The sequence below is a fragment of the Plecotus auritus genome, assembly GCF_963455305.1.
Source record: "Plecotus auritus genome assembly, chromosome: 3".
In the NCBI taxonomy this organism is placed as follows: Eukaryota; Metazoa; Chordata; class Mammalia; order Chiroptera; family Vespertilionidae; genus Plecotus; species Plecotus auritus.
The window spans coordinates 118,230,271-118,253,464 of record NC_137772.1 but is presented as its reverse complement, the minus strand read 5'-3'; the positions used below and the strand labels follow the sequence as shown (position 1 = coordinate 118,253,464).

General features: G+C 41.5%; 1 protein-coding gene across 4 annotated transcripts in view; it reads right to left on the bottom strand.

The window, feature by feature from the left end:
- Positions 1-23,194, bottom strand: part of XPO4 (exportin 4) — a 172,814-nt gene that overhangs the window by 105,710 nt on the left and 43,910 nt on the right. For 3 of the 4 annotated variants that reach the window (XR_013960146.1, XR_013960147.1, XM_080660572.1), the window contains exons 3-6: positions 17,513-17,654; positions 9,429-9,567; positions 1,949-2,065; positions 1,067-1,220 (exon numbers count right to left, since the gene is read on the bottom strand). Coding sequence is in view for 2 of the 4 variants with exons in the window: in XM_080660572.1 (XP_080516698.1) it covers positions 1,067-1,220; positions 1,949-2,065; positions 9,429-9,567; positions 17,513-17,654 (552 nt within the window). In the remaining 2 variants the exon portion in view is untranslated. Of the gene's footprint in view, positions 1-1,066; positions 1,221-1,948; positions 2,066-9,428; positions 9,568-17,512; positions 17,655-17,756; positions 17,896-23,194 lie in introns of those variants that run through there. The other variant, XM_080660573.1, reaches the window with a different exon arrangement.

Below are 23,194 nucleotides of genomic sequence, written 5' to 3'. Positions count from 1 at the left end.
ACCAAGTGCATAAATTTCGTGCACTGGGCCCCTAGTCTACACTAATAAAAGAGAAACATGCAAATTAACCATCACTCCGCTACGCCCACCAGCCAATCAGGAGGGAATATGCAAATTAGAAGGAGAAAGATGGCAGCCGCTCAGCTGCTCCAAGCGCAGAGTGGCTGGGCGGGGCAGGACGCCTGCTATGAGAGGGCAGGCGGGGGCGAAGGAATCTACAGGAGTGGCACTCTGGCCACAGCGAAGACGAAGACTGCAGACTCCGGAGTCTGAAGCAAAGACGAAGATGCAGACTCTGGCCAGAGTCTGCAGCGAAGCAGCGAAGATGAAGGCGGCAGACTCCGGCCGGAGCAAAGGCCTGAGTCCCAGGTGCAGGAGGAAAACCGGTGCTGGAAGCCACGGGAAGGAAGGCCTATTGCACGAATCTCTTTGTACAATGGGCCTCTAGTGTAGGTATAAAACCCTAAGTGACTATTTGACCGCTCGATCATTCGACCAGTCGCTATGATGCAGACTGACCACCAGGGGGCAGATGCTCAACACAGGAGTGACCCCTGGTGGTCAGTGAGCTCCCACAGCAGGAGGGCCGTTCAGCTGACGGACAGGCCCCAGATGCCAGGCTCACAGCTAGTGAGCGCTGCTGCGGCGACACAATCCTCTCCCACCTCCGCGGCAGCGCCACTAAGTTGCCATAAAGGGAGGTGTTGCGAGGCCGGGATGAGCAGGAGTGGTGTGGCACCTGGCCCGGGCTCGGGCTCCTCCCCAGCCACCTGCCGCTTCATGCACTACTACATATCTCAGGGGATGTTGGACTGCTGGTTTAGGCCCAATCCTGGGAAACAGGCAGTCCAACATCCCCCAAGGGGTCCGGATTACAAGAGGGTGCAGACCAGGCTGAGGGACCCCACAGGTGCATGAATCCATGCACGGGGTCGCTAGCATAAAATAAAAGTTAATTACATTACACTTCTAAAAAACACTTATTTCCTTTCAACATGTTTTACAAACCACAGAGATAAGGTACGTTCAGCCATAATTGTCATCTTATTCTGCTGTTAAAGGATATAATTTGGAGGAAGAAAGTTCCAGCTCAAGACCTGATTGGCGAGTGAGAGGTAGCGCTGAAACACTGAGGACATCTGAGCACTGAGGTTTTCCCGCCTGCTGAACTCCTGCAAAACTTCCACGGTTAACACGAAGATCTGACGAAGTTCTTCTTCCTGCAGTAAATAAGTCACAAGTATTTTTGTGTCGAAAGCTTATTCAAAATGCATTACCTTTTAGAACTATAAAAGAAAACAAACAAAAACCTTAACATTTCCAATGGAAAACACTATTTCTTTAGGAACATTTTCCATTTTCAGGCCTGCTCATCTTTTCACCACAGTAAGCTTTCAAGTGACACCAGTTTGAACACATTTACTGTGACAGAAAGGCTATTCTGTGGAGCAGTGAGTCTGATAACTAGACTGAGCTGGAGGGTCAGTTGTTCTAGTGCAGGGTCCTCAAATTTAAGCCAGTGCCTTCACATTACTTTACTTCAGAGCCAAACAATACACACAAGACAAAGAGCCCACACCATCTGCAATAACATTTTAAATACACAGCCCTCATGGGCATTCTGCCAGGCCTATTTTTAAGGCCAGCAGAGTTCCACCAATTGAAGCACTGACATCTAAACACAGTAAGATCAAAACAAATAAACTAAGAATCTTCAGAGTAGTATTTCCTTTTTGTTTTATTTAAAGACTAGCATTAAACAAGTAACCTTAAATTGTCATCTATACTCAACAAACCTATCACTTTAACATATTCTAACAAATCACAACACAAACCTTCAGGTGCAAGCTGTCATTCAATCAGGTAAATGTTCTCACTGCGCTGGGAACAGACTATATAAAAAGTGCACGATATGATAATTAAAACGTAAGAACAAAAATGCTAATACCTGAAAAACTCTTTTGCAGTTACCATGAAATTCCATACTCAGTCCAATGTTGCTAGTTTTACTTGAACTTGAGAATTCACTCAATAGTGCAGTCAGAATAGAACAGGCCAGAGTTTGCTGTAATTATTGGGTAAGAAATAATTGAGAGGCATTATTTTTCTAATAGTTTGTTTCAATAGCACATTTGTTCAAACATAATGAAACATTTTCTTTCTATCTTTAGATCTTCCATTATATCTTTAGACTTATACCTACCAAACAGAAAATCAGATAGTACAAAATAATGATTGGCTCTCCTTCCTAAGTGGCCTAGTAATTATTAGTTCTTCCTCAACCCCAGTTACCCAAATCCATCCAACACTTGAACTCAGGACATACTCCTAATTTGATCCGAGTACAAGTGATATTTTAAGATATTGAATGTATTATTTCATTTAATTAACACAACACTTAATCATACCCCACTTTACATTAGAAAGAAATGAGATTCACAGACATAAGAAATGAAGACAGGGAGAGGGTAAGGGCAATGGGGGCAGAAAAAAGGGACATATCCAATACTTTCAACAATATTGATTTATAAAAATAAATAAACACAAAGAAGTATTTTTTAAAAAGAAGAAGAAGAAATGAAGTCCAGCTGAAATTGAGCCCAGGTCTAGCTATGCTCAGATGATAGTAAAATGTATTTCCAAACAGATGAAAAATGGAAAGTTTATAGTCTTCCAAATATTAACCAGGTAATATTCAAAAAAATTTTTTTCATTAAAAATGAAGGTTTTCCTCCTCAATGGTTCTATCCCACAGGCTCCTAATATCAACTCATCACTTTTATTCACAGACTATTTAGAGTCAAGGTGCCAAGAATGGAGAGGATACAAATTATTTTGGCACATTTCTAGGGGTTAAACAGAAATATGCTCACTACCTCTGAATAACCAAAGATTAAAGTCAAGATGATACTATTCATGCAAGCCAACACAACAGCTGAACAGTCATCCCACCCACCAACTGCCACATTTTTGTTCAGAAATGTTTGGGATGTGGGTACCTTGACCTTACAGATGCTATCTTGGTAAATCTTAGCAAATATACATAAAATCAAATTCCCAAGTATTGCCATGAGTTGATATTGGTTGAAACTGCATGATGGTTACTTGAGTGACCAATACACTCTTGTCTATTTTTGTATATATCTGAAATTTTCCTCTAAACTGCTTTCAAGAAGGATAAAGTACTCTGAATCCTCTTAAACACACACCACACACTTTGTAATTTGACCTCAAAATATACATTGGTTTTAATATAAAAATGTCCCTCTTCCCTAAGTCATTTAGAGAAGTGTACAAGTTTAACTGCCTTCTCTTACAGAGAACAGTTCATCGCACATTCATTTCATTTTACAGTTTAAAGCAAGCATGTCAAACTCGCGACCTGCATGCAGCCCACAACAAATATTTTTGTGGCCCAGCCAATATAACGGTATGTAAGAAACGTTTTAATAAAAATTTCATAACTTAATTTTTAAAATATCCTGTCATACATAATCATTAATAACAAACTACAACGCTCACTAACGACTGATTACTATAATCGTGTTGCATTCATTTCCCTTACACGCCTTACGTGCAGGTGCACCGTTTCTCTCCAATAATACTAGCAGCGAATCTTTTAGCAGCCGAATGCCATGTCATTAGTCTTGTACTGACTTGTTTGGTGTGCGCAACAGGAAATATTTCACTTTCGGAGGTCAAGAAAAATAGGTTTATTTGCATTACGCTTATTAATTTGTGCAGTTATTCAGTGTCTGGTAAGTTAATGTTCAAGCAAAAACATTAATTTTTATTAAAATGTTCTATTATTTTATGTTAACGACTACTTGTTTATTTCAGCCCTTTATATTCAACATGTCTCTATCGAAATAAACCTACATTTCTATAAAAATTGCTTTTTTTTTTTTTGCGGCTACATAAACTTAAACCGTGTTTATTTGGCCCGTCTTAGCCTTTGGGTTTGACATGCTTGCTCTAAAACAGCAACCTTTTACTGTAAGGAAGTACTATTTCACCCATAAAAGCAAGTATATTCTTAATCCATGATAATTAAAACAAAATACATTCTTATTACAAACTTATTGGCTCTCTGAACATTTTGTTTTAAAATAACTTTTTCTTTCTACAAAAATAATGTATCATCTTCTTTTAAAAACCAGAAGTACAGAAAAGCACAGAAGGGAATAAAATTTCCCACAATCCTACTATCCAAGGGCCACTACTGTTAATATTTGTCCACAGCTTCCAGATGTGTTAACGCACAGGTATCATTAAATACACCCCATTACCATCAACTGAGATGTTGTGTTTTGTATGTTCCTTTTCCTCTTCATATTTATGAAATAAAAACACAAATTTTTTAAAACAACTGTGTTCTTTTCAAATTTACCACTCAAAGACTTAAGAAATAAATGAAAATAAATTATGCAATGTGACTAAGAGTTATTACCAGAAATCAAATATTCTGATTTTAATGTACCTAAAATTACCAGCTTTCAAATAACTAAGATATTTTCATCATTAAAAGACACCAAACAGTTTAATCACTCCTTAATTTGAAAGCCCTGTAAAGACTTGAGAGCAGTATCATAAACATTAATTATACTATACTGCTAATGCTCAAAGGTGCCATAAGAACAGAAATACCTGGAGAATAATAAATGATTAAGTACTGATTGTACATTAAGAGAGCAAAGCACCTCTGCACATATCAACAGAGTATTTCTGGCTATTCAGAGGAAGAATTAACATCATAGTGCATTGAAGACTCATTTCCCAAAGTGTTCACTCATTTTTAGTATTTAATTATCAATTAAATAAAATCTCAAAATTACTCTCATGGTAAGTGCATTACAATGACAATTAGCTGGGAAGCAAGCTGAAAGTGTAATCCTAAGAGAGAAAAGGGGACAGCTCCTTCTCAGGACAGAGAGAGAGGAAAGGGGTAAGCATCCAATCCCCCTATGAGAGGTCACAAGTGTATTGTTTTTCTTACCCTGTAGAAGGTTCCTGTGTGCTTGCTTCAGACTTAGATCTTAATGGTTAGCCCAAGTGCATTACCTCTGAACCCCCCCACTGATTAGTACTGTAAACCCTCGATTTTGAGGGCCTCAATTTAATGGATTTCGGATTTAAGAGACAAAATTTCCAGTTCATATGTCTCACGTTAAAATTAACACATTGTTAATTTTAAAATGCTTTCAACCAAGATTTGCCTATATTTAAATCAACAGGGTCTTTTTTGTTATTAATTCACTGGGGTTGTTTTGTTCATCCTCACCTGAGGTTATTTTTTCCATTGATTTTTGGAAAGAGTGCAAGGGAGAAAGGGAGGGGAGAAAGAGATGGAGGGAGAGCATAAGACACAGAGAGGGAGAGGGAAACATCAATGTAAGAGAGAGAAATACAGATTATGGATTGGTTGCCTCCTTCACATGCCCTGACCAGGGATTGAACCTGCAACCCAGGTATGTGCCCTTGACTGGGAATCAAACCCACAACCCTTCGATGCGCAGGTCAATGCTCTAACCAATGAGTCACATCAGCCAGGGGCATACATACTTAATTTTATTACACAAATATGTCCACATAAGTAAAGGCAGGTAAACTAACTAATTTGTCATTTTTTTAACACATGAATTCAGAAAAGCTACTTTGTTACATAAGAGACTTTCAGCTTTCATGGACAAACCCCTCACACGAATTAGTCCATTATATGGAGGTTTTATTGTATCTTCAAGTACTGCCTCTCTATCCCTTGCCACAGTCAGGGATATATATTATTTCTGTACTGGAGACAGTGACTCTGATACTCAAGAGGGTCAAAAACAAAAGCTGTTCTAAATAATTTAGAATGGTGAATTTCAATGAAATTTGATCAAAGTTGACTGATAAATAAGAGACTATGAGATTGTCTACTACAGTTTACAGGGATTAAACTATTATAAATACCATTAGTACAAGTCTGAGACTTAAGAAAGGTTAACATAGCAAGGCTTCATTTATCCAAGTTAAAAAAGAATTAAGCGAATATCTGTTCATTTTCCAAATGCAGCAAGCATTTTTAATGGAATTTACTTCTTGTAAATCTTTCCAAAAGACTTATTTCTAAGGCACTTACTATTTGATGTTGTAATAGCAAACAAATGAAATCTACTAAAACGCACAGGCTTTACATGCCATGACCAAGGGGTGCCAGAGCCCAGGCTTTTGGATTACACCACTCCCATTTTTCTCAGTTATCTTGGTCTGGTGTCACACATGCTGTTTACAATGTGACTAGCACTAACAAGCCATCCTAAATTGATAATTCTTATTTCCAACAAGTTATAAACCAAGTAATAATTTATTAAAACTATATCCAAAGTAAATTCTAAATAAAAACATTGCAGGACTCTTTCTGGAGTCCAGTACTAGAATCCCCATCTAGACAAAGAATTCAGGAAATCTGGGTTACAACAGCTCAGGATTTGCCACTTTAGGTACCTGAGGGCAATTCACTTCTGTCTTCGCTTCACTTTTTTCACCTACAAAAAGGGTCACACCCTCTGCCCTGCCTAATTCATGTGATTGTCCTAAGGTTCAAATTAAATCATGCAGGTAAAAGTACCATGTAAAATGTAGCAGGTTACCGTAAGATAAAGAAGCAACAGGATTTTTATAATCATGATATAAAATAATCACCTATTTTGGCTTTTCTGATCCTACTTCTTTATTATCTATATTCCACCAAATTAAAATCACAAGATAGGTTATCAATTAATAAGGGAAAGCCATAACTAGAGCATCACTAAAGTAACAAGAGTAGATGCTCAGTTATCTGGATTAATGAGTCAACTTTATCTCTACATCTAACACTATATTAATACAAAGGGGAAGTGATAAATGAATACACAATGTATTCCCTATATTTTTAGTTGTTGATAAATTCCAAAATGAAAATTTAAATATGTAGAACAAGCAGAAGAAACTCAATGAGACTTCAAGGTTATAAAATTGTCTAATCTGTTCTCTTTCATTGAAGTACTGAAAATCCACAAGTTAATTCACTAACAACTAAGTCACTGTTGTCTTCACATTAAAATCTTACAGCATCATTCTCATTTTTATTAAAAGCCATTAATTTCATTACAGTGAAAAAATACCCTAAGAGATAGCTTGCCTTACTCACCAGCTTACTGTCACAAGCACAAGATACTCAAACACTAACTCCAGCTGACAAAATACAATACTCTTGTTCAGAGAGAGGATTGTCTCTTATAATAGCTTGGCTCTTACCCCAGGAGCTTTATTACCAAGAATAAACTTTATGAAAGGTTGCCGTACATTCAGACTTCCAGCTGCTCCTCTAACCAATGAGACTTTGATAAAAGAGATTAAGCTAGTATCACATCCAAGGCAGCGCTGCTGTGGACAAGTGAGTTTCTCACCCACTTCTCTCACATGGCAGAGAAAGAAAGGAGACTTAAACACTAAATTAAACAGCTGTAAAAGCTATTTAATGTATGCCTACTATCAAAGGAAAAGAAACATGAAATAGATTAAAAATGTTGCCTAAACATTCATTTCAAATAAAAACATTTAGCTCCTTTCCTTAAGAAGTTAAAGTTTCCATATCTATCCCTCTAACACTAGTACACAGTAGATCTGACCCTTGCAAACTGCAGTGAAGTAACCTCAGCAACCTTTATAGCAACAGAAGGAAAATGATCCATCATAGAGATGGGCATGAAACAACCTATCCTATATGATAAAAGCCTAATAGGCTAAGTGTCCGGTCGTCCGGTCAGCCATTCAACCAATCAAAGCATAATATGCTAATGATATGCTAAGGCCACTCAACTGCTTACTATGATATGCACTGGCCACCAGGAGGCAGATGCTCTGACCAGTAGGTCAGCTTGCTGCTGGGGTCCGGTCGATTGGGACTGAGCAAGATGGGCCGGACACACCCTGCAGCCCTCCCACGGTCCCTCCCCAGCTGGCCAATCTCCCGCATCCCTCCCCGGCCCTAATTGTGCACCGGTGGGGTCTCTTGGCCTGGCCTGTGCCCTCTTGCAATCCGGAACTCCTCGGGGGGTGCTGGAGAGCTGGTTTCAGCGCGACAGCGGAATGACCAGTCACTATGACACGCACTGACTACCAGAGAGCAGACGCTCAACGCAGGAGCTGCCCCCTAATGGTCAGTGCGCTACCACAGGGGGAGCACTGTTCAGCCAGAAGCTGGGCTCACATCTGGCGAGCGCAGCAGCAGTAGTGGGAGCCTCTCCTGCCTCTGCAGCAACGCTAAGGATGTCTGATGAGAGCTTTGGCCCGCTCCCCATGGGGGGGAGCAGGCCTAAGCTGTCAGTTGGACATCCCTGAGGGCTCCCAGACTGCAAGAGGGTGCAGGCTGGGCTGAGGGGACCCCACCCCAGTGCACAAATTTCGTGCACCGGGCCTCTAGTTATCTAATAACTTTACAAGCACACTTGCTCTAAGAACAGGTCATGATAAATGTACTGTGTCTGAAAAATATAATATCCTTAGGAAACATTTTATGAATTAGATAGTCATCCACAAAATTATCTATAAAGTATTTTTTAAGGAATTAAAATTAGAGCTAATAAGTTGGTTTTCCATTTTAATACATAATTAGTTTTTACTCACAAATACTAGCATAAATACTTACTTCTGACTTTGAATAATTAAAATATTATTTGATAGAACAAGAGATCATTTAATATTGTTCATGTACTAATAAGATTATATAAATATAGGGGTGATACCAATGCGGAGATCAACACTTGATGAATGCTTATTGAGCGCTGTCTCCTCTGGGCAGCCCCTAAGTGTTAATCCACAATAAAAATCAGCGAATCTACTATATTGCCCCAAATTTATTTAAACAGTTAAGTTAGACTAGTATAAGGGATGGCCACAAAAAATACATTATTAGAAAGGTAAGAGTGAAAGCCAAACTACATAGTTTCTGGCCAACGAAGCTAAATGGTTTGACCTCACTTAACTCATGAGGTTAACTGTCTTTCATCCACAGAAAACCATCAATAATCTCTTTTTTTTTCAAATATCTCTTAAAATCTCCTTTATAAAGGAAGTTTCTAACCAACACTATATCCATGTTCACTAGTAGCTGTCAAAGGTTTATTAAATATGGAGGAGATGTTCAATAAAAGGAAAATGGCTAAGCATAGTGTGGTATATTAGCTTATGATATTTTTACATCATTAAAATGATGATTATGAATACTACAGCAATATGGAAACAGGATCAAATGAAAAAGCGATGTACACATGTATGAAAAGGACTAGAGAAAATAAGAAAAATTAAAAACTGCTTTTTCTTTCATGTAGATAGCCATTGCAGTAATGGAATCTGTATAATATAAAAAATAAATATTTACAAATGTGAATAATTAGCATACTTACCACGGTGGGATTGCCACTACTGATCAACTGGCTGACTTCATGAAAAATGCTCTTGCAGTCAATTGACTTATCTAGTGAGCCTCGTTTTACAATTACTGCTACTGCTAAGAGAATCTGTTCCCGAACATACTTTTGGAGGCTGTAAAACATAAAGATCAAAGTGAAAAATTTTACATAATTCTAATATAAAAGTACTCCCAAATGTCTCACTATGCCTGAACTCCTAATAACCCTGCTTACATCTCAGTGATTATGTATAGACTCCAAAGCCAGAAGACCTGGGTGCAAATTCACACTCCATTATCTACCAGCTATGTGACCCTAGGTAAGATAGTTAACGCTCAGAGTTTCAGTTTTCTCTTCTGTGGAATGGGGACAACAGTAACAGGGTTATTACAAGAATTGAATGTTCTCAAAACTGTGCCCAGTGCACACTAAGCACTATGTAAGCATTAGTTTCTTCAATCAATGATCGATTCATGTAAGTCAGCTCACTAAGAGCCAGATTAAGATTCCACCAATTAAGAGAGAAATTCTGACCCAATATCCATCTCCAAGCAGTAATATAATCTTAAATCTATTCCCATGGGAAGGCAAAATGCTAGCTATTCAATACACAACGTTATAGAAACAAATAAATTTTTAAAAATCCTTTTTAAAATCTCATCTCTGAGATGTTCCTCGATGTGGTGGCAGAAGTACTGGTCCTAAGTAGAGGCATTATAAAAAGCTCATTAGCCCTCGCAAGTTTGGCTCAGTGGATAAAGCATCAGCCTGTGGACTGAAGGGACCTGGGTGCAATTCCGGCCAAGGGCACATGCCTGATTTTTGGGCTCGATCCCTAGTGGGGGGTGTGCAGAAGGCAGCCAAACAGTGATTCTCTCTCATCATTGATGTTTCTATCTCTCTCTCTCCCACTCTCCCTTCCTGTCTAAAATCAATAAAACATATATTTTTTTTAAAAAAACTCATTAGACAAGGGCATAGAGATTTAACTGCCTTTTCAAAATTGTTTCTTAAAGAAAACATAACCCTGAACTTTACAATCCAGCCTTTAAAGTGCACAAGGATACAACTACCAAGTGCCCTTGAAATAAAACCCAAATTTTTCAATTACAGTTGACATTCAATATCTGTATGCACTGAGTGGCCAGATTATTATGATCTCTGAACGCATAATAATCTGGCTACTCAGTATATATCCTATATAATAAAAGGCTAATATGCAAATTGTCCCCTCAACCAGGAGTTCAACCAGCAGGGAGGCTGGCCAACTGCCCATGTCCCCTCCCCTTGGCCAGGCTGGTCGGATCCCACCCATGCACAAATTCATGCACCGGGCCTTAAATACAAACACACACACACACACACACACACACACACACACACACACACACACACACCTTATCTAATAAAAGAGTAATATGAAAAATGACCGTATCTCCGCTACACACACAAGCCATGCCCACCAGCCAATCAGGAGCGAGTATGCAAATTAACCCAACCAAGATGGCTGTGGCCACAGAGCGAGCAGGAGGCTTGGGTTTCCCCGGCAATGGAGGAAGCCAAGCTTCCTGCACACCCTGGCCAGCCCAGGCCTCCGCTGAAGGCTACAAAGTTTCAATTATAGAAGATAAATAAATCCCAACAAAAATGGCTGCGGCCACGGAGCAAGCAGGAGGCTTGGGTTTCCCCGGTGATGGAGGAAGCCAAGTTCCTGGCCTACCCTGGCCTCCGCTGAAGGCTACAAAGTTTCAATTATAGAAGACAAATAAATCTCAGATACCAGGGCCTCCACTTGGGTCGCTAGGTGGCGTGCTGGCCTGCAAACCACCACAGGCCCCTCACCCAGGCCGCCCCACGCCCCAAGGGAACCCCCACCCTGATCTGGGACACCCTTCAGGGCAAACCAGCTGGCCCCCACCCATGCACCAGGCCTCTATCCTTTCTAATAAAAGAGTAATACGCAAATTGACCATCACTCCAACACACAAGATGGCTGCCCCCATGTGGACACAAGATGGCCTCCACAAGATGGCCAGCAGGAGAGGGCAGTTGTGGGCGATCAGGCCAGCAGGGGAGGGCAGGTCAGAGGGACCAGGCCTGAAAGGGAGGGAAGTTGGGGGGACCAGGCCTGCAGGGAGGGCAGTTAGGGGTGACTAGGCCTGCAGGGGAGGACAGCTGCAGGGCACCCAGGCTTGTAGGGGAGGGCAATTGGGGGGAACCAGGCCTGCAGGAGAGGGCAGTTAGAGGCGACCAGGCTGGCAAGGGAGGGCAGTTAGGGGTGACCGGGCCAGCAGGGGACACAGTTAAGGGCAACCAGATCAGCAGGGGAGGGCAGTTGGGGGCGACCAGGCCTTCAAGAAAGGACAGTCAGGGGTGATCAGGCCAGCAGGAGAGGGCAGTTAGGGTTGACCAGGTCAGCAGGGGAGGGCAGTTAGGGGCAATCGGGCCGGCAGGGGAGCAGTTAGGCATTGATCAGGCTGGCAGGGAAGTGGTTAGGGCAGCCGTGGGCAAACTACAGCCCACGGGCCAGATCCGGCCCGTTCGGCTGTTCTATCCGGCCCGCGGAGCCGAAAGAGCGGACCGTTCTCTTGCTCTCCCCTCCGCTCCTTTACTTTGAATTTATATTAGTTCACACAAACACTCCATCCATGCTTTTGTTCCGGCCCTCCGGTCCAGTTTAAGAACCCATTGTGGCCCTCGAGTCAAAAAGTGTGCCCACCCCTGGGTTAGGGGGTGATCAGGCTGGCAGGCATAAGTGGTTAGGGGCAATAAGGCAGGCAGGCCGGTGAGCGGTTGGGAGCCAGCAGTTCTGGATTGTGAAAGGGATGTCCAACTGCCCGTTTAGGCCTGCTCAAGGGGTCCCAGATTAGAGAGGGTGCAGGCTGGGCTGAGGGACACCCCCCCCCCCCCCGTGCACGAATTTCGGGCACAGGACCTCTAGTCCTATCTAATAAATGAGTGATATGCAAATTAAACATCACTCTGCTACACCCAACAAGCCACGCCCACCAGCCAATCAGGAGCAAGTATGCAAATGAACCCAACCAAGATGGCTGCAGCCACAGAGGGAGCAGAAGCAGGAGGCTTGGGTTTCCCTGGCAATGGAGGAAGCCAAGCTTTCCGTACACCCTGGCGGATCCAGGCCTCCACTCAATGCTACAAAGTTTCAATTACAGAAGATAAATAAATCCCAACAAAAATGGCTGCACCCACGGATCAAGCAGGCTTGGCTCCTCTCAAGGCTACAAAGTTTCAATTATAGAAGACAAATAAACCCCAGATACCAGGGCCTCCACTTGGGTCGCCAGGGGGCGTGGCCGGCCTGCAAACCACCACAGGCCCCTCACCCAGGCCGCCCCACGCCCCAAGGGAACCCCCACCCTGATCCGGGACACGCTTCAGGGCCAACCAGCTAGCCTCCACCCATGCACCAGGCCTCTATCCTATCTAATAAAAGAGTAATATGCAAATTGACCATCACTCCAACACACAAGATGGCTGCCCCCATGTGGACACAAGATGGCCACCACAAGATGGCCAGCAGGGGAGGGCAGTTGGGAGGAATCAGGCCTGCAAGGGAGGGCAGTTGGGGGCGATCAGGCCAGCAGGGGAGGGCAGTTGGGAGGGACCAGGCCTGCAAGGGAGGGCAGTTGGGGGTGATCAAGCCTGCAGGGGAGGGCAGTTAGGGGTGACCAAGCCAGCTGAGGAGGGAAGTTGGGGGCGACCGGGCCTGCAGGGAAGGGCAGTTGGGGGCAAACAGGCTGGCAGGAGAGCAGTTAGGCATCAATCAGGCTGGCAGGGGAGTGGTTAGAGGGTGATCAGGCTGGCAGGGGAGGGCAGTTAGGATCAATCAGGAAGGCAGGCAGGCGAGCAGTTAGGAGCCAGCAGTCCTGGATTGTGAGAGGGGTCCCAGATTGGAGAGGGTGCAGGCTGGGCTGAGGGACACACGCGCCCGTGCACGGGTTTCATGCACTCGGCCTCTAGTCTATAATAATAAAAGTGCAATATGCTAATTAGACCGGACATCCTTCCAGACAAAGCCAGGACTGCGAGGGAAGCCCGGGTCCTGGGTGTCTGACAACGGCCAGAGGAAAGCCTGGGTCCTGGGTGCCATAGGGAATCTGTTGCCAGCAGCCAGGGGAAGGAAGGCCTACTCTCACACAAATTTCATGCATTGGGCCTCTAGTTATTAATAATGCTTTCTTGCCTGGTCAGTGTGGCTCAGTGGTTGAGCACTGACCAATGAACCTGGAGGTCATGGTTCGATTCCTGGTCAGGGCACATGTCTACATCCCCAGTGTGGGGCGTGCAGGAGGCAGCTGATCAACAACTCTCTCATCATTGATGTTTCTCCCTCTCTCCTCTCTCTCTCTCTCTCTCTCCCCCTATCTATAAAAATTAATATTTTTAAAAATAGTGCTTTCTTTTACTCTGAGAAGTATCCCCATTTAGACATACTAGTAAATGATATGGTCACCCACTCCTAAGGCTCTTTATGGGTGATTACCAACTTCCATCTCTGATCTCATCCTTTCTACACACACTAAGAACTGGAGATATACTGAACTTCCTTCACAGTGACTGTCACAGGGTTCACACACTTCCAGGCCTCTGAATTGCTCTGCCCTCTGCCCATCAATAGGTATAAGGAGGCTCTCCAACACCTATTATAACACCATCTGTTACCAGGGGTTTAACTTCATCTCCCAGATTGGCCACCATACCAGTTCTGCTGGTACTGTAGTCCCCTGGTAAAGTATAATGCCTGCCACATAATAGGCATGTTAGAAAGTAATGCAAATGGTCCTAGCTGGTTTGGCTCAGTGGACAGACTGTCGGCCTGTGGACCAAAGGGACCAGGTTCAATTCCCGTCAAAGGCACATACCACGGTTGCAGGCTCCACCCCAGCCCAGGCCCTGGTCAGGGCACATACGGGAAGCAACTAATGAATGCGTTTCTCTCACATCGATATTTCTGTCTTTCCCTCTCTATAAAATTCAATGGAAAAATATCCTCATATGAGGATTTTTTAAAAAAGAGAAAAATTTATGCAAATGAATAAACACATGTCCCTATATCTAGACTAACGTGAAAAATGTTTCTTCAAAACAGACTTGAAACATTCATTAACCAAATAGAGAGATCCTATTATAGGCAAGATATGAGTTGACCAAAGGGAATTTTTCTACTTTTGAGGAACCCAACAGTTTCAAATACACTCACTGACTACTACTAGAAAAAGTACATAAAGCTGAATACTATTACTAGGAATGTACATAAAACTAGTTTCAAATATCTCTATTGACAAGAATTATAAATTACTAGAGGCCAGGTGCACGACTGCTGGTCAGTCAGACATCCCTCTCACAATCCTGGACCGCTGGCTCCTAATCGCTCACCTGCCTGCCTGCCTGGTTGCCCCTAACTGCCCCCCAACCCTGCCAGCCTGATCGCCCTTCAATGCCTCTGCATGCCGGTCTGACCACCCCTAACTGCCCCCCGCTGCCAGCCAGGTAGCCCCCAACTGCCCCCTCCCTGCTGGCCTGGTCGCTCCTAACTGCTCCCCTCACCCCCCGCAGGCCTGGTCACCCCTAACAGCCTCCGCCCCCCACCGGCCTGGTCACACCCAACTACCCCCCCCTCTGCCGGCCTGGTCGCCCCTAACTTCCCCACCCCCGCCAGTCTGGTTGCCCCCAACTGCACCCCTCCCGCTGCCAGCCTGGTCGCCCCCAAGTGCTCCCCCTGCTGGCTTGGTTGCCTCTTACTGCCACCCCCCCCCGCCAGCCTAGTTGCCCCCAACTGCCTCCCCTGCCGTCCTGGTTGCCCCCAACTGCCCCCTCTGCCAGCCTGGTCGCCCCTCACGCCCTCCCCCCCCCCCCACCCCGCCAGCCTGGTCACACCACGGAACATGCTGTTCAGTCATTTGACTGTCCGTCACTACCCCCCCTGCTGGCCTGGTCGCCCCACGCAGCCTGCTTGTTCAGTCGTTTGGTCGTCCCTTGGGCTGGCCCTGGGCGGCTGGGGGACTGAAGGGACTGGGGGACTCTGGAGGCAGGTGCACAGAGCGCCGGATCCGCCTGGGGGAAGGCCTGGCCATGCCGTGCACCTGCAGCCCCGGCAGGGCTGAGGGGATTGGGCTCCTCCATCTTATGGCTGTGTGAGCCGCCATCTTTGAGGACGTGGTGGTCAATTAGCATATTCCCTCCTTATTGGCTGTGGGCGCCTCCATCTTTTTGAGGCTTGACGGTCAATTAGCATATTCCCTCTTTATTATATAGGACTAGGAAAATAAATAATAAAGAAAAACAGCATAAAAAAAGAGAAAGGTTTGAAACTGGAGCAAATTTATCTTCCTTTGTTAAAACTAGAAAACATACGCGTATAGCCACATTCATTAAACGTGCAATGCTAACATGCTAAACAAACGTTGGCTTTTGTCTTTCATGCATCTTCTATATGTAAAGCAGTTAGCACTTAACTGAATGCTTAAGTCATGCCAGTAATTATGATTCAGTATTACAAATTCAGAGACTGCTCATGAATAGTCAGTAGGAAGGTATAACAACAGTGTGCTCCATATTACTTTTAAAGCTTTATGCAAGTTTATCACCAACAATCCACATTCCTCATGACTAACATTTTTACTTACATAACATTTTCTTCATTAAACTTGGAAATTAACGGCATGCATGCAAAAAAGTATCCAACAGCCCAAACAGCACATAGAGACTGTGCATCGCCTCTTCTTAAAAGAAGACTTGGCATTTATGGGACTTACCATAAAAAGAAAGTTATAAGTGAATCTCCCCCCAAAAGTTGTGTGCTAATAATTTTCCTCTTATTAAAAAACAAGCAAACATAAAGCAATAATAAATATATACAATCTTATAAAATGTTTAAACACTACAATGTGTATAACGTGAAAAGAAATTCACCTTCACCCCATTACTTAAACTGGAGCCCCTCTCCAAAGGAACTGTTAAAAAAATTTGGTGCTTTTTTTCTTCTCAACCTTTTTATGTAACATACAGTTCTATACACATATATAGGTAATGTTTGGTTTGTCAATGTATTTAATTCCTCCCTCACCCATCTTGGGATACTCACCACCTGTCTTATAATACTTACCACAAGCACCAGAGGAAGAACAACTAAAAAGACTTTTCAACTGAGTCCAAAATCAACTTTTACTTAAAACCAAAATCTTCCAAACAACCAAAAAACAAACAACAACAAAAAAACTAACATCCAGCACAATCTTCTCAAAAAAACAAAATCTAGTATCATAAACTCAAAAATCATTATTTCTTTGGGGTGGTGAACACACAATACAATATACAGATGATGTATTATAGAAATGTACACCTGAAACCCATATAATTTTATTAACCACTGTCACCCCAAAAAAATTTAATTTTTTTAAAAATCACTGTTTCATTAAGTAGGAAAACAAGCTATAATCACCTATATAAGGGGTTTGCTTTGTTTTTATATATATATGTGTATTTTTTAATATATTTTTATTGATTTCAGAGAGGAAGGAAGAGGGAGAGAGAGATAGAAACATCCATGATGAGAGAGAATCATGGATCGGCTACCTCCTGCAAGTCCCCCATGAGGGATCGAGCCCACAACCCGAGCATGTGCCCTTGACCAGAATCGAACCTGGGACCTTTCAGTTCGCAGGCCAATGCTCTATCCACTGAGCCAAACCGTCCAGGGCTTTTTTAAATATATTTTTATTGATTTCAGAGAGAAAGTGAGACAGAAACATCAATGATGAGAGAGAATCATTGATAGGCTATCTCCTGCACGCCCCCCACTGGGAATGGAGCCCACAACCCGGACATGTGCCCTTGACCAGAATCGAACCCAGGACCCTTCAGTCCCCAGGCCAACGCTCTACTCACTAAGCCAAACCGACTAGGGCCGTGTGTATGAGTTTTTAAAATATGAGGCCCACACAGAGCTTCCCCATAATGTCTATCATTAAAAGAAATAAAGAAAAACAAAGGGAAAGGCTCCAAAAGGATAAGCTTAGCATGAGTGTTTCAGCAGAACTCCTCTGTGTACTTACTTGGGCCTCTGTAAGACGTAGGTTAAAAGGAATGTTCGCAGTGACTCAATGCTGCCCTTTTCCAAGAGAATCCACTCTCGGACCACTGCCTCCATGATGGCCGTGGCAGCTTGAAAGAGGACATAGTCCACCTTGCTTGTTTCTGAGGAGAGAATTAGATTCTTTCTGTAAACACCAGCTCATCTTCCCTTGAACACGTTGCATTTATGAATTGAACTTTTCAGACAAGGAATAAGATGGTTACCTGTTGTTTTTTTTAATCCAGTGACCTTGCTCTAGCACCACAAAGAGGTTAGTTCCTCTCAGAAGACACCTCTGGCAGGTGGCAGCTAATCCCCGATCACAATTTTCACAAACTTTCCTCACCTCTCTTCAACTGTTACTTCCAAAGCATGAGGAACTAAAAAATAACACAGCTTTAAAAAAAATAAAATAAAAATATAAAGCAGTCAGAAAACTTCCTAAGAGATTCTCACCCTGTGCAAAACAGAACTTGGTACCTGCAAAATACCTTAATAAACTAGTCTTTGAACATTACTATTTGTGATGAGCCACACTGTTAAAATATTTCAATGTAGCCCTGGTTGGTTGCTCCGTGGTTAGAGCATCAGCCTGCAGACTGAAGGGTCTTGGGTTGGATTCCCAGTCAAGGGCATGTACTTGAGTTGCAGGTTCAATCCCCGGGCCCCGGTGGGGTGTGTGTGGGAGCCAACCAATCTATGTGTGTCTCATATCAATGTTTCTCTTTCTCTTCCTTTCTTTTCTTTCTTCCTTTCTTTCTTTCTTTCTCTTTCTCTCTCTCTCTCTCCCCTCCCCCTTTCACTCTCTCTAAAAATCAATGGGAAAAATATTCTCAGGTGAAGATTAACAAAATTATATATATATATATATATATATATATATATACACACACACACACACACACACACACACACACACACATATATATTTTTTTTTCAATGTAAGTAATTAAGCTTGCAGCAGGATGACCCATCTCCAATAGTAAGTTCAGAAATAAATATAATCATTAAGATATATTTTTCTCAAATTAAAAAAAAAGTAAAAAAAAAAGAAATCAGTTTACACAAGGTGAGAAGTTCTTGTGAATTTTCTGATTGCAATACTGATCAAACTGAGTAAAATCCCAAAGCTACACTTAGAAAGATCCAGCCGTAACTACCAAGTGATAGTATCTGAACTAAAAATTGAATCGGGAGGGGGGGCGGGGAATAGAAAATTAACATACCTAAAAATATTTTATATTAATTTTCTATTTTTCTTTCATTCACATTACAAGTCTAGTCTTTTCAAACAGCATTAATCAAAAGGAAGAAACAGTCAAAATAAAGTCAAGAAAAAGTGGAAATTTTCTGAAGCTCCAAAAAGTAACCATCATGTAAAATCCATAAAATGTCTATGATTAGAGTGCAGGTTATTTGCCAAGATCACTGGACATGATTATCTGAAAGCCATGAGAATTTCACTCTAGGCAGACAATGGCACCTTCAAGAAATTAGCAGCAGAGCATGAAGATACACCATTTTCTCTCCTGTTCAAGTTTAGGTCATTAGGAAATCTTACAAGTGATCTTAACACAATTAGCCATGAAAATGTGAGAGAAAAGGTATACCCTACATAAATTCCTATTACATTACACTACTACCTAGGAATCTTGGAAATTCCAAAACTAATAAGAGGAACCAAATTGGACCTTCTTTTCAACGTTTTATTATTCCATGCTATCTTTACATGAATTCTAATTCAGATGATCATCAAAACTCACAAAAATTTAGAAACCTTAATAAATAATCAATAAATAAAGCAATCGCTTCCAAAAATGGAAACTTATAATGAAAAGATGCATTTAAAGTTCCAGGAGAAAATTAAGTGTTTTATTAAAAGAGGATTTGAAACAAAAACCAGCTTTATCTATTTAGATCGCTTATGGAGAAATATAGTACTGCTTTTTAATGTTAACTCAAATAATCTATTATAAATCTTTGAAACAAAATGATGGTTTCTGCCTATCTTCATATTCCATTACAACAGTAAAAATTTTAAGAGCAAGAAACCTGAAATCCTTAACCATGGATTTTATCAAGAAAGCAAAATCGTAGGGACTCACAGAACTTTAGAAATACAACTCCAAAGATCATCTAGTTCAATTCCTGCCATTTTACAGTTAAAGGAAGTGAAGCACCAAGAGATGAAGAAGGAAATCCAAGATCACAAGGCTGGTGTGTTCCTTGAGCAATGCTAATCCAGCCCCAACTGCACATGCCAAGGAAGGTAAGACCAAACAAGCACCTTCTGGTCTTCAAGGGCAATGGAACATGCTTACTTCTATTTGTGCTGGAGGCACAATTATAAATGGTGAATGACATTCATAGTTTCCAAGGTGACTTTTTATAAATTGATTTTTAGAAAGAGGGGGAGGGGAAGGGGAAAGGGAGGGAGAGAGGAAGAGGGGGAGAGGGGGAGAGAAGAGGGAGGGAAGGAAAATGGGGGAGGGACAAAGAGAAAAACATCCATCTGATCTGTTGCATCCATCTGTTGCTCCACTGATCCAAGCATTCATTAATAGATTCCTATATGTATCCTGACCGAGAATTGAACCCCCCACTTTGGCATAATGGTACAAGGCTCTAACCCAGTGGTCAGCAAACTCATTAGTCAACAGAGCGGCAAACCGTGGCTCACGAGCCGCATGTGGGTTGCGAGCTGCAGTTTGCCGACCACTGCTTTAACCAACTGAGGTACCTGGCCAAGGCTCAAGGTAACTCTTTTCCTCTGCTTGGTATGAAATGAAGATCTCTATATTACTACCCCCATAAAAAGCTCTCTACGAAAGGAGGAATTTGGAAAAAAGAAGCCAAATTTCAAAGAAGGAATTTTTCTAACCTAATAAATTACACTTTCTCATGAAAGTTATTAGCCTTCCTACACTACACTTACCCCTAACATACTAGTAAATGTGTGAATGCTGCTTGCAGGTAACTCTAGAAACTTTCCAGCAGGACCTAAGGCTTGTTTTTCTCTCTGCTGGAGAGACACTGGAAATGGACAGGTCTCCACAAGGAACTCACATTCATCTAGAATTTCTAACTAGGGTAACTTTCCACTGACTAGGACACAGTCTAAAATAGGATGACCAATTATTTTCAGGCCACTTTGCTGGACACTTTCATTTCCTACCACAGTAACTTTAATAATAATTACATAACTAAAATTCATTTGTATCTTGTCAACCATCTGAAACTAGACAAAGCCATGAAGACAAAAGTTAAAATGAAGTAAATGTCAGAGAGGAAATGTTTTGATTGATCAGAAAGTTGTGTGTATGTGGGGGGGGGAGGTTTTGTTTTGTTTTGTTTTAAGAAAGCCCTAGTAGTCAAGCCCAGATATCAGTGAAGACAATCACCTCTCTGGCTTTAAAGTACAAGTAATGTAAGCCCTGAATTCTGCTTAATGATAGACACATATGCACATCATTTTGTTTTATTTTGGATACTTCTGAGGTAACAAAAGAATTCAATTTCTCCCTGAGAGGAGGACAAAAGAATGTCAAAAAGCCCCAGGAGACAGTGACTCCCTCACTGTCTGGGAATATAATAGTTCTTTAACAAGAAGAGAACTCAGGATTTCTTAAGAAACATTTGACCCCATAAACCTAAAACATTCCTATGCCAAAGACTTCTGAGGTGAAGCAGTCTGAAGTGCTCTTCCGACGAAATGCACAAGCATGCAACATGCACATGCATGTATAAACACACTTTCAGAAAAGTGCAAAAAAAATTAAAAGTAGAATGAAAACAAAAGGGTAAGACCAGGAAATGAGGAAAGATGAGAAACGTAATAAAACTTAAGTGAGAAGGGGAAAGGAAGAATTTTAAGAGGCCAGAAAAGGGAAGCATCAAGGAGAACATCTCCCTTTTATTAGAATATATTGCCCCAACATTCTACAAAAATTATATACAATCCCTAGACAAGAATGTGAAAATTCTGAACTGTGATTGACTGCCACTTGCATGAGAAGTCTTCTTAGAGGAATTAACCTTTCTGTGCTGGTGGCAACCGAGGACGAGGACGGAGTTAAAAGATACTCTGTGAAGTTTAGATGTAACATTAATGTAACACAGGGCTTGGCAGTACATTAATGACTGTAATACATGCACTCAGGCTTTTAAATAGTTCATGTCTCAAAACCCAAAATGATTTTAGAAGCACGGCTGGAATTCGCAATACCCGTATTTAGAAATTTTTATCAGAAAAACAAGTTTTCCAAAATAAGCTTAAATCATAACAAAGCAACAATACTTCATAAATATACATATTCAAAAAAAGAGTGGTATAAACAAATACACTCTAATAAAATACTTATAACTTAGATCAACTACTTCCCGACTAGTAAAAAATGACGACTGAATTGTAACAGAAAGTTAAATGAAACACTAATAGAACTCTAGTTAAATGTACTTATGGCACCTGCCATGAAGAAAACCATTCTGTTTATTTTAGGTGCTAGTTAACAAAATGGTTTTCTAAATCCATTAATGCTGAACCATTTCCAGGCAGTAAGGATGAAGCAAGTGTCCATTAAATTCTGAAGGCTAATGTTGAGTTTTGCTTCTTTTAATTTAATGCTGAGTTAAATATTCTCCACAGGCATAAAATACATTATCTCAGTGCCAGAAACAAACTCACCACTACCACTCAAAAATTTTTTCAAAACTTCCTCATTTGGAATTTAAAAGGTGGTTATTAAAGCTTCCCCTCTAATGGTGGGATCTAACTCCTGAGTGGGAAAGAGCCACCTTCACCACCACTGCTAATTCCTCGCAAACAAAAAACAGCATTTTTAAGCTTATCATATTTTTTTCCTTCAAAAAGCTTATCATATTTTTAATGAGATAATGGGATCATGACATTTACCTGAGTGTTTACAAAGTGCTTTTCTGCATTGTCACTACATTTGCACCTCACAACAACTTAACATAGCCGAATCCATGAAGGAAGAGGACATCACTATTCCCATTTCACAGATGAAAACGGGCTCAGAGAGGGTAAGTGACTCAAGGTGACCACATGCAGCAGGCACCGCTGGAGCTGGGACCTCAACAGTCCCTGCAACAGAGCTTTTCCAACCCAATCAATCTAACAACTCTAATTTATAACCCTGTATATGTAGAGTACTTGTAACATTATAACTTTCATTGTAGGCGATTTCAATCTGCTGGCTAACAGATAAATCAAAGCATAAGAATAAAAGGTCAGATATTTTAGTTCTTAATACTCAACTAGCCAATTCTGTGGTCATTGGATAACTTAGCATTTCAGAGCCTTAACTCTGGGTGACAAAAATGGTTCCAATTTAAAAAAAAAAAAAGAGCCAATAATAACAGGGTTATAAAATATCTAAGAGGCAGAAGACTATATATAGAGAGAAAATACCATCTTTGGAAAGAGATCATTTCTGTACATATGTCAGATATAAAGTATTCATAATACATTACAAGTGTAAAAATCAATGCTTCATTTTAGGATATACAGTGATAACTTACATAGAACTGACTAATAGTTATTTAAGCAAGCTGAGTACAAACTACATGGTTTTTAAAAAAAAATCTATGAAAAAGAAAATTGTAGAAAGCTCCAAAGACAATCTGAATTTTAAAACACTGA